Source organism: Sciurus vulgaris, assembly GCF_902686455.1.
Source record: "Sciurus vulgaris genome assembly, chromosome: X".
NCBI classification, from domain to species: Eukaryota; Metazoa; Chordata; class Mammalia; order Rodentia; family Sciuridae; genus Sciurus; species Sciurus vulgaris.
This window is the reverse complement of record NC_136471.1, coordinates 16,793,925-16,806,326: the sequence shown is the minus strand read 5'-3', so window position 1 is coordinate 16,806,326 and position 12,402 is coordinate 16,793,925. Positions and strand designations below refer to the sequence as shown.

At 41.2% G+C, this 12,402-nt stretch overlaps 1 protein-coding gene across 10 annotated transcripts in view; it reads right to left on the bottom strand.

Moving 5' to 3' along the window:
• ARHGEF6 (Rac/Cdc42 guanine nucleotide exchange factor 6) overlaps nt 1–10,060 on the bottom strand; it is a 130,704-nt gene extending 120,644 nt beyond the window's left edge. For 4 of the 10 annotated variants that reach the window (XM_079124586.1, XM_079124590.1, XM_079124593.1 and 1 more), the window contains exon 1: nt 1,738–1,758. Coding sequence is in view for 3 of the 10 variants with exons in the window: in XM_079124589.1 (XP_078980715.1) it covers nt 8,307–8,390; nt 9,603–9,767 (249 nt within the window). In the remaining 7 variants the exon portion in view is untranslated. The other 6 variants (XM_079124591.1, XM_079124588.1, XM_079124589.1 and 3 more) reach the window with 5 other exon arrangements.
• Between the last annotated feature and the right edge of the window lie 2,342 nt (nt 10,061–12,402).

The following is a 12,402-nucleotide window of genomic DNA, read 5'->3' as shown; positions in this document are numbered from 1 at the left end:
CATTGCCTGGCATGTAGCGTAATACTTTGCTTAAGAGAATTCCTTGGAAATGTGAAGTCCAAGGACAGGCCCAGGCCGTATATTTTGGATAGAGGTACTCTCAGTCACGGAACACCAAACTGTGGCTGGAGCAAATGATGTCATCGAAGATCCTCTTACCGTGGCCAATGTCAAAATTAAGATAGGAAGTTCAAGGACAAACTAGGTTTTCCAGACAAATATAAATTAGAAAAAGCAGTTCAGATCCAAAATCTTGTCTTAAAATTCATGAATACTTTACAAAACATCGACTGTAATTTATCCTATTCTGTAAGGGTTTTGTTGTTGTTGTTGTTGTTGTTGTTGTTTATGTGAAGGTTTTAAGAAAAATATCTATTGATTGTATAGGAAAATATATTTCTTGACTGTATTTTCACTCCCTCTACACCTTAAGAAAAAGGGAAATTTTCATTGAGTCGCCCCTATATCAAAAAGCAATGCCAAACCAAAAATAAAAATGTTTGAAGAGACTGATAAACTTGAGGGCTCGCCACTCTAGAGCTAAGAAATGCAATAGCTCGAATACCTGTTGGGTTCCTAAATGACTACAAAATGAAAACTGGAAATTAACTGTGGGCACTAGGAAATACCTTGTACAGTCCAGGTCTTTCCCATCCACAAACCATTTCTGTGACAGACCAGTGTAAAAAAATCCCCAAACGTACGGATGCCTGGGGTTGGGAGGGCATCAAATTAGTATCAGAAATAGTACTGTTGACTCTTGCTCTGGTTCCGGGGGAAAGAAAGAATCCGGTCTGATGCAAACCCTGCAGCCAGAGCTGGACAACTAGCCCCTAAGTTTGGCGCGTCCTAGCTCGGCGCCTCGGCCCCCGCCCCCGCCCCCTCCTCGCGGCACCCAGGATCCCGGTGCACCGTGAGGCCCTGGCAGGGAACGGACCCCGCGCTGGGGCTGGGAGCCGTGGCGATTGGGGAGGAAGGGCGGCTCCTCTCCAACCAGGGTCCTGCGGCACCCAACCCCAGGCCCTCGCGCGCTCCCCTACCTCTGACCCCTTGCCCCCGGGCAGGTCACCTGGCTCGGCCGCTGCCCGCCTGTCCTCCGGCGGCTCGCTCTCTCCAGCCGCGCCGCCGCCGCCTCCTGGAAGCGGCTCGCCCTCCCGAGTCACGGGGCCGGCGAGCTGGCGGGCGAGCCTGTGCCAAGGTTGCGGGAACCGTTTTACCCAGCCGGAGCTGGGACCCTGCCCTGCGCACCGCCGCCACCAGAGCAAAACTGGAAAGCTGGGCTCGGCTCGCCCCGGCGGGGAGGGGCGGCTGCAACTTTGCTCCTGGACGCGGGCGAGGAGGGGGCGCCCGTCTCCAAACTCCGTGCCGCGCCGCCAGTCTCTCCAGTCCAGGGATTTTTTCAAACCCTGTTTTTTTTTTTTAATCTAGAGAGAAGTCAGATTCTTGTCCTCAAGTTCTTGCTGCCAGAGATGTGCGGCTCAGCGGGCGGAGGACCTCGGGGCCCAACTGGGGGTGCGGGAAGCGCGCCCCGCTGGGTGCGCTGGCGACTAGTCTGGCGAGGGCGCGTGGGGCGGCGGCGGCGACTGAGGGGAGCGGCTACTCAGGGAGCCTGCCCATAAGGCTCCTTGGGACCCACTCCTCTGCCAGCTCTGACTCCCCTCCTGTCCAAAGCCACAGCCCGGGTGGGAAAGCGGCCTGGAGGGACTGGGCCAGCGGCAGGAAAGCAGTGACCCGGACCTGGATCGCAGAAGTAGGAACTGGAAGTGACAGCGGCGCAGGGCAGAGCAGCAGCAGCAGCAGCAGCAGCAACAGCAACACCAGCAACAACAGCAGCCTGGCTAGCTGTGGCAGCAGCAAAAGCCGTGGTGGAACGGCGGCAGCCACACTGCGCATGCTGCTGCCACCGGGTTCAGTCCCAAGCCCAGGGCTACCAGCGCCTGGTCGGCCACCAGCCGCTGCCAAAGCTTCAGGCGGGAATCCGGGACTAGACATGCCTAGTAGTGGCCTGCTTTCTCCCCCACCCCCAGATGCAACTCAGAACCCCCAAGCTTCCTGTTGAGCCAGGAGACACCCAAGCAAAGAAGCTCTTGGTGGCCCTTCACATACCTCCCCTCCCTGAACTACCGTAGATGGCCTTCCTGGGCTCTCTGACAACAGACCCCAAATCAAATAGTCTCTTTGAGGAAAAATTTTTAAAAGGTTCCTGATAGATGGAAAATATTTACAAACTTACCTGAAGTCTAATTTTTATAGAAACACAATGTGGTCAGTAAAAGATTAGGATCGCCAGAGTCATGGGTGACATTCAATTAAGTCGTGGAAATTCCATTTGGCGTATCATATTTGCTAGGCAGGAGAAGAAAAACTTACCAAAATCCTCTTTAGTCTAGTCAAATTAAGCAGCTAATTATGCAAAGCTTGCCCACTGGAGAATGAAGGAAATGGAACAGTTAAAAGTGGTGCCAGACCATTAGACATTACCCAACCCCTACTCTAGTCTCATTTTACAGGTGAGTCAACTGAGGCCTAGAGAGGAGGCTCTGACTTCACACAGATGACAGGGTCAGAGCTTGGAAGAAGGCCTGTTGTACCATTACAACTGTGGGTTAGTTCTTGGCTTTGTGTCTATCCTCCAGGGAGGTACAGCTCTCTAGTGCTGGAGTTGGCTGGTGGGAGAGTTCTCCTTGACTCATAATCATTAGTAAAGCTGCCTTACTTCTGCCTCCCTGCAGAGCAGCCCCTGGGAAATGGCAAATCGTCCATCCCACAGGCCTCACTTTGGGGAAGGCACCCATGCTGTTCCAGTGACAAGGCAGATGGAGTGACTCAGGGAGACAGGAGGGAGTGAGGGGGTGGGGACAGAGAAAAAGCCATACTGCTTCCAGCTGGCATTGGAAGGAAGGAAGGAGGAAATAAGGAAGGAGTGAAGGAAAGAGAGAGGGTAAGAAAGAAAGGAGGGAGAAAGAGAGAGAGAGAGACAGTGAAACACTAATTGAGCCCCATATTCATTCAGTGAAACCCTTCATGAACAAAACCTCCTTTGACAAAGTAAGCTGGACCCAGGAATAAAATACAAGATGTTAGGATGTCCCTAGCAGTGAGTAGCAGAGGACAAAGCAGGAGTACCTGGAAGGCATGAAGCAGGGGAAAGGTCTGGTGGAGAGGAAAGAACAAGGTTAGAACTTTCACAGACCAGTCAGTCCTGTGGCTGTTGCCGGAACAATGCAGGGAGGTACTACACAGGCCACTTCCAACTGATGAGAATCATATGTGGCCCCCATACCATCAAGTCCAAAGGCAAAACACCAAAAAAATCTCTCACTGCTGGAACTCATGTTGTCATGTTGTGGAAGACTTCCTGGTCACATTAGTGATGCTACCTAGACACAAAGATTTTTTTCCATATGATCTGGAAAGTTTTCACTTGAAGTCCAAATACCTCCCTGCCTACTTCATTGTGTAGGAAAATTAAAAAGATATATTTGGTTTAGAAAAAAAGAAATACAAATGGACTACAAGGGAGTGAGAGGATGTCCCAATTCATTAGGAATCATGAAATACAAGTTACAGCAAAAAATGAAATACAGTTTCATCCATTAGTTTAGCAAACTTTAAAGATAAATAATATCCCATGCTGTCATGTACATGAGGAAGAGGATACTTCTAACTGTTGGTGGGAGTGTAACTTTGTATAGCATTTTTCTAGATGAACATTATCTATCAAATTTTAAAATAGTAATTCCATCTCTGAGAAGAAAATATACTTCAAGAATAATCACAATCATAAACAAATTTTATGTGCATATGCAACATAACTCACTGGAATTTATGCATAATGCAAGACTAATTTAACATATGAAAATCAATGAATGTAATATATCAATATAAAAAATAATGATCATCTTCACAGAAGCAGTAAAAGCATTTCAAAAAATCCAGCACCCTTTCACAATTAAAAAAAAAACCCTCAACAAATTAGCAATGTAAGGGAATTTCCTCAATCAGATAAAAGTTATCTATGAAAAATGCACAACTAATAACATACTAAATAGTTAAAAACTGAAAGCTTTAGTCCTTAAAATCAGACACAAAACAGGGATATTCTCACTACTTCTATTTAACATTGTACTGGAGGTTCTATCCAGAAAGATGAAGGAATAAAATTAAATAAAAGGCATCCAGATTTCCATCCAATCCGGAAGGAAAAGAAGTAAAATGGTCTCTATTCACAGATGACATAATCTTATACAAAGTTGAAGATAAATATAAAAAATCAATTGTATTTTGATATACTTGCAATGAATAATTCAAATACAAATTTAAGAAAACAATTCTATTTGTAACAGCTTCAAGAAGAACAAAACACTTTGGAATAAATTAAACCAAGGAGGTATAAGACCTGTACGCTGAAAACTACAAAAAACTGTCAAATAAAATTAAAGAAGAGCTAAATTAATGGAAAGAAACCCCATGTTTATAGATTTGAAGACTTACAAGTTATCAAGATGGCAGTATTTCCAAGGTGATCTGCAGATTGAATACGATCATCAAAATCTCAGCTGTTTTTTTTATTTCTTTTCCACAGAAATGGACAAGCTGATGCTAAAATTCCCATGGATATGCAAGGGATCCAGAATAGCCAAAAACAATTTTGAAAACGAAGAACAAACCACTTCTGATTTTAAAAAGGACTCACCACTTCTGATTTTAAAAAGCTACATTAATCAATTCAATTGAAGAAAGAATAGTTTTTTTCAATAAATGATGCTAAAAAATGCATGTGTGCATGCAAAGGAATTAATTTAGACCTTTGTCTTCTATCACATAAAGAAATTAACTCGAAATGGACCAAGGACCCTACTGTAAAAATCAGAACTATAACAGTCTTAGAAGAAAAATCAGAGTAAATCTTCATAACCTTTGAATTAGGCAAGGGTTTCTTAGATGATACCAAAGATACAAATAACAAAATCAGCAAAAAATAAATGATTTTGACTTCATCAGAATTTTTTAAACTTTTGTGTTTCAAGGGATATCATCAAAGTTAGGGAGGTACTTCAGAGAACAGTTACCCAGGTGCCTCAGCAGAGCTCCCCCATCAGTTACTAGCTGTGTGATTCTCTGGAGACCCTAAGACATTGTAACAATATGAGTACACAAAGATAGAAGTCACCTGGAAAATCCAAATGGCCACACAGAGGTTCAGAAGGCAGCAGCTCTTTAATGTGGTCCCTAGACCCCAGAATCCAATTCCCAACTTGGTAGCATAGTGCTGCATCTCAGGCTCCATTTTTCTGCATTTTCTTTTCTTTTTCTTTTCTTTCTTTTTTTTTTTTTTGCAGTGCTGGGATTGAACCCAGGGCCTTGTGCTTACGAGGCAAGCACTCTACCAACTGAGCTATATCCCCAGCCCCTGCATTTTCAAACTGACTATTTCAAGCTGGCACTCATTCTTTGGATGAGTAATAGTGTGTTCTGGGCAATAGTCAAGCCCTGATTTTCTTGCTTTTAATATATTTACAGTTTGATAGAGTCAACAAAACTTCATTAAGCACATCTTACATTAGGCACTATGCTAGGCAATTTGGGCCTGAGAGATACTCTAGCTAGAGACACTTGAAAATATTTGTGGGTGAGTCTGTTTCCTGGCTACCTACAATTTTGAGACTTTATGGTCAACATGGCTGCTTGGAGCTTCCCAGCTCAGCTTTCGGTCAGTCTCATCCCTTGTGTTCTGATTTTATGAGTCTTCTCTCAGGGTTCTAGGAGTGCCCCAGTATGGCACCTGTATATCCCCTACAGGCATAAGTAATAACATACCAAAGAACAGCCAGTGTTCATATTTTTTTGTGCAGTGATGTATTAAGTGTCTTGGATGCATTATCTCATTTGGTCCTTAAAGTGATCCTCTGTGGTACATATTGTTAATGTCCTCATTATACAGATGAGGAAACAGGAGCAAAGACATGTCAAGTAACTTCTCCCACAGTCAAGCAGTCAGTAACTGACCAAGCCAAGACTCTAATTCAAATTAAACTAGGGAAGCCTTATGAGTAACTACAATTCCAGATACTGCTTTATTACCATATTTATATCATGTTCAGGTCAGTCTGAATTATCAAAAAAAAAATGAAAATATGCCCAATCCCTTTTAAGAAGATGAATTATTATGATACACTTTTTAGAAAGATTTTTACCCAAAGTGGATAAAAATATTTTAAGCGCTTATGCTTAAAGGAGTAAGCATTAGTTATTGGAAAAATCCCCAACAATGCCAGACCCAGGAGGTATTTCTGTACCATCTAGTATTCTTAGAACTGCAGAGAAGCTTAGTCTACCTTCTGGCAGCTTCAGAGCACAGCAATCATTGGCAACTTCACTGTGTTTTTGTTTGAAAAAATAAAAAAAATACCATGATCTGTTCCATAGTAGACATCATTCTATAAGGAATACCAAGTGGTGATCTGAAGCCATATGTACCTCAAAAGCCACATGCATGCACACATGCATGTACACACACACACACACACACACACACACACACACACACACAGCTCTTAAATGGGCAATAGGGAAAACTGGAATAAGATATCCTGAGATAGGTGTTGCTTGATGCTAGGGCTAGCTTTAGGGAAAATTGTGAAGCAAGCAAACTATCTGGGGCAAAGTTCCTAGTCCTGCTCATAAGAAGAATAAGAATAACTACCACTTGAAAAATGTTCCAGGCACTTGTTTGGGGGCTTTATGTGACTAAATTCATTGAGGTTTTACATTAGTCCTGTGACATAGGTGCCACTATTATTCCCATTTCACAGGGTGGAGGAGAAATCAAGACAGAGGCATGGTCAAGTAATGTGCCAGAGGTCACAAATCCACTAGTAAGCAAGAATTGAGATTAAAACTCAAGAAATCTAGAACCAGAGTCCATGCTCAAACCACTACTACTTGTTCACAGGTAACACTGTTAATGCTTTCTACTAACACAGGACACTTTTGTCCCTGGCCCTGTGCTGAGAACATTATATAAATTATCTCACAGACCTTATGAGGTTGGCATTTTTAGCCCTGAATTGTTATTGGGTACCCCATTTGATGCTTTAAGGAAAGGCAGCTATTATTGTGTCCATTTTGCAGGTTAAAAACACCAAGGTACAGAAAAATTAAGTATCTTGACACACAGACAGAAGTATCACCTCCTTTTTAATAACACCGTTTATAAATGCTGTAAGGACCCATAAGCAATGCAACATATTTTAATATATAATTGATACCTCAGAAGCAGGTTCTTTCAACTTTTCAAGACCTCTGTTCTGGGAAAGAATGGCAATGGCCTTTCTTTGCTTCCCAACTCAAGGGGATCACAGTGACCCTCTGCAGCGATCAGTGGCCCACTTTTGGTTATCCTTTGTAGGGAAGAACACCCACAAAAACTTTATCACTGGAAGCCAATTCTCACATCCACATAAGCTCTGTCACTGGAAGCCTACTTTCAGGGCTTGGATGCTCTATCTAAAAGGCATAATTTATTACCATATGTACATTTATGCTTTCACAAATGGTGTGACTCTGCATCAGGTACAGTCAGAAAAATGAGAAGTTGTGCTCCATTTGTGTACAATGAGTTGAAATGCATTCTTCTGTCATGTATAACTAATTGAAACAAATAAACAGAAAGAAAGAGAGAGAGAGAGAAAGAAAGAAAGAAAGAAAAAGAAAGAAAGAAAGAAAGAAAGAAAGAAAGAAAGAAAGAAAGAAAGAAAGAAAGAAAGAAAGAAAGAAAGAGAAAGAAAGAAAGAAAGAAAGAAAGAAAGAAAGAAAGAAAGAAAGAAAGAAAGAAAGAAAGAAAGAAAGAAAGAAAGAAAGAAAGAAAGGCATAATTTAGGACTGGAGATGTAGCCCAGTGGTAGAGCATTTGCCTAGCATGCTTGAGACCCTGGGTTCCATCTTTAGCACTGCAAAAAATAAAATAATAATAATAATAATAGGCATCACTTTTTGAGTTTTGTTTGGAACTGATTTCTGGAAAATACCAACACTCCAGGAACCACCGATCCCAACTCTGGTTTCTATAACATGCTCCTTCTGTTTAACTCAGTGGCCACTGGCAGTGAAAATCAATCAAGTACTCTTACTACCAATTTGTGTGTGTGTGTGTGTGTGTTGCGGTACTGGGGATCGAACCCATGGCCTTGTGCATACAAGGCAAGCACTCTACCGACCGAGCTATCTCCCCAGCCCCTTACTACCAATTTTTATCAGCAGAGCAAAAATAATGACAATGAGGAAGATAAGCTGTGTAGGCTTACCTCCACTTGGAGGGTTGCACATCCTTTCAGGAAGCCATTGATGTTGCTGATGCAGCTGGATTCAGTTTGGGGCTCCAGACAATACTAGAGAAATACAGTCAAATGTCACTTGGAGATTGTTATCCATGCCCAGCAAATGATATTCATCATTCATCATTTACTAATAACTATATAAGGCAGAGGGTGATGCTGCTGCCAATTCAGGAAGAGAAATAACCACTGAAGGAAGTGATGCAAAAGTCTAAACGGTTGGATTTTCTTTCAAATGTCACCAAACTATTTCAACTTATGAGTGTTTTCTCATGCCTTCAGCCCAAAGGTGGTAATAGCAAATTTAGAGAGACCAAGACAGTAATTTTTTAGTTCAGTTCTTGTTTTCAAGAAAGCAATACTTCTTACCTCCCTGTCCCCTCCCCATGATAATTTATTGAAAGTTTATTTCCCTTGGCTGTCCTCTACATTTAATCATATTTCTCTGTTTTACCCCCATTTTATCACTGTTTCTCAGGTTTAAGAGATTATAAGTTAAATCTACTTGCTCAATAAAAATACAAACTGGTTCAAGAAGACAAAAGAATACTACTCAGTCATATTCCATGATGACCTTAAGAAAATAATTGCAGGACTCTACCGTTAAGCTTACTTGAAGTGCCTAATTTAGAAATCATCTAATGTCATGATCAGGGGCTCCCAACATTAAAAATCTTGGGATTTTTTTTTTCAAGAGAGTAAGTTTAGTTTCACTTTGAATGCCCATTGCATTCAAAATATACATTTGGTTTCTCTTGTTTTCACGAAACTTATGTGACATTTTAGATTACTTCTACTTGCTAAATAGCCCCTTCTTTAATGGCTATTTTTTGAAAAGGAAATTTACATCAATTTTTAGCCAACCTGTCAATAAATATCATCAAGATCTGCTATAAATCATTCAATGATTCCAAAGACTCATATGCCCCCCAAGTTTTAAACATGTCTGAGGTGCACAGGGAAGTGCAATATGCAATAAGCAAACTTGTGATAAGGGTGTTTCCCTGTCCCCTATTGCCAGTGGAGTAACAGGTTATTATTCTGTTAACGTTTGGGGGCCAGTTACTGCAGGATAACTTTTAACTTCCTGACTTTTTCAAACTACAAAAGCAGTTAAAAAAAAAAAAAAAAAAAAGAATGCCCAACTTCGAGAAAGATATTCAAGTAGGAGATTCCCATAGCCTGAGTAATAGGAAATCTCAAGAGTTATATTATTACTGCTCTCTGGTGGCAAGCAGTCCCAAAGATACTGCAAATTGACCTTACCTTTTCCACTGATCCAGGGATAAGTCTGTTGATCAGTTTGCACAGCACTACCCCATTTTTCAGCGAGGACTTCAAGAACTCCTCCGGATCACAGATGGTCTTTTTTGGGGAATCTAAAACTCCCAAAGATATAAGCCATGTCACGATTCGCTCTTCTGGATTCATTACTGCTGATGGTACACTCTGAACAGTTCTCTGGGGCAGCTGCAAGGACTAAGCCACATCCGTGATTGCATCTGCTGTTGTCTTCCTTTTTCTGAGTTCTCTGCTGGTGCTTGCAGAGCAAAGGTTTAAAACAACTTTCCTTAGACAATAGTGGAACCCACTCAAAACGTGGGATCTGAAAACTACAGAGATCACACACAAAGATGTGGAAACAGAACAAACAGATAAGAATCCTGGATGAACTGGTTTTCTTTTTCAAAATCTGAAAAACAAATTCATTGGGATAAAAAAGGAAGAAGAAACACACGCATGCTCTCTCTCTCTCTCTCTCTCTCTCTCTCTCTCTCTCACACACACACACACACACACAGACACACACACACAAAACCAACAGTGCAAGAAGCTATAAGGAAAGGAAGTGAGGAGGATGCTGGGAGGGAGGAGAGAAAAGGAAGCAAGTGCTGTGGAAAACAGAGGTGAGCCAGCACTTCAGGGACCTTGGAAATGAGACACTCATGGGCCAGTCTGGGAAAACACTGTCAATAAATAGTGTAGCCTCGGTGAAAATCTGGCTTCTGTTAGGGGGAAGATGCCAACTGGCTCTTAGGGCAGAAAGATCTAAGCCTGGTGGGGAGTTATGCTGGCACAACAAATCTCGAAAAGTTAGGCAGGCTGAGAAAATGCCTCCAAAAAATGACCGGATGTCTTCATACTATCTCAGAGAGATGCTGTGTGTCATGATCCTTCCTTGCAAAACACATTGAGTTGCATGGTGACACTGTGCCAAGCAAATGAAGATTGTGCCTGCTGTCAGCCATCACTGTGTATTAAGCAGAAGTTAGAAGAATGGCATTTTACTTTGCAGCCAAAAAGCTATGTTTAGGGAAATAGGCTAAGGATAACATCTGACATCCTGTTTACTTGCATTCTTGAGCAATTCTTTTTCTGGACCTGGTTGCACTACACAATCCAGCTGCAGTACCCTTAGCAAAAACTCAAACACAGTCACATAAGTGGGTAAAATACACTTAAAAACAATGTATGAGAACAAAAGAGCACTTGTCCTCTGTCTATACTACAGACTTGAAGGTTCATGTTTCCCTAACAAAAAACACTTTGCATTTAAGATACTGCTCTGAAAGAAAAAGAAACTAGCCCATAACAAGAGAGCTCTATTATTTTCAACTATTTTCAGAACCAGTTAAAATAGTCAAATTATTGAGAAATTTAAATAAGGCCAAGTTTAATAGGATAGCCGTACACTGGCAAATGTATGCCATTCACCATTACTACCTCTCCTCGTGCCTGGGGGACATCCAGTCACAGCTCTTTCCTGCTAAGCCTCAGAATCCTTTTCAACACAGTTGCAGGCATCTACTACCAAATAGCCAACTCAGATAATTCTGATAAATATTTTCAAAACTGCCCCTTCTTGCTCTGTCAGAACATTTATCTCACTGTTATTATTTGTTGATCTGTCTCCTCTGCCACAATGTGAGCTTCCTAGAGTAACTCTCATCTCCTTATTTAACACTGTTCTCAAAAGAGTGCCTGTTATGCACCATAAATGTTCAGTAGTGCTAAATGAATGAATGAATGAACTCAGATGGCGTTCCAGATATAGGCACTATTGATTATAACACGGATTTTTTGTTTTTTTTAATGACATAAAACAGTCTTGCTAATGATTTTTATGACTTCATTGAGATGTAATTAATAAATATTAAACTGTAATACTTAAGGTATACAACTTAATGGATTCTGACATATACAACCCTTTTCATATTATCATACACAAAATCTAGATAAACTTTTCCATTGCCCCCAAAAGTGTCCTTGTGTTCTTTTAACACCTTCTTCTCTTCCTTCCTCTGACATCTCAGGCAACCAACCACCAATCTCTTTTCTCACCAGTCTCTTTAAATTAGTTGGCAAAAAAACGAGATTAGCTTGTATTTTTAAGAATCTTATATAAATGGAAATATACAGTATGGTACTTCATTTCATGGGGTTTCTTAACTCAACATCATCATTTTGAGATTCATCTGTGTTGTGTCTATCCATAGTCATATAATAAGGATTTGACCCCCATGTTTTGGCTGATATACTTATAAGCAAAAGAAATATAGTCAGTCAAATGTTTTATTGCCTTTGACCCATGGCCAAATCTATGTAATGGAAATAAAAACAGAATTCTTTTGTTGAGAAATTAAATTCCCCAAGTTGACCTCTATAAACACTTTTATATGTCATTTGGACAGTTTTCACAATTGCTCATCAAAATTTTACTCTACAGACAACAAAATCTGATAGTATTATTAAGGTATCACTTTCATTTTCTAATGAAGAACAAAGCCAAAGTAATTTCAGGAACCTGGCCTAGTCCAAAATAGGTTTGAGCTTATTGAGGTCACCTGGATGAAAATCTGCCTCATTTTGGATGCTGGCTATAGCAAATTAATATAAGTAATAAAGTAAAACCAGAAAAGCAAGGTCACCACCTCAAGACAAAAGAAACAGCTCTATTAACATAAAGATTGGAGTTACAGTTGGTATGGTATAATGTCAAGAAAGCAGGGAATTCCAGGGCAGTGGCAAGCATCTTGGTGAAATGACTAACCACAGAACACAGGCT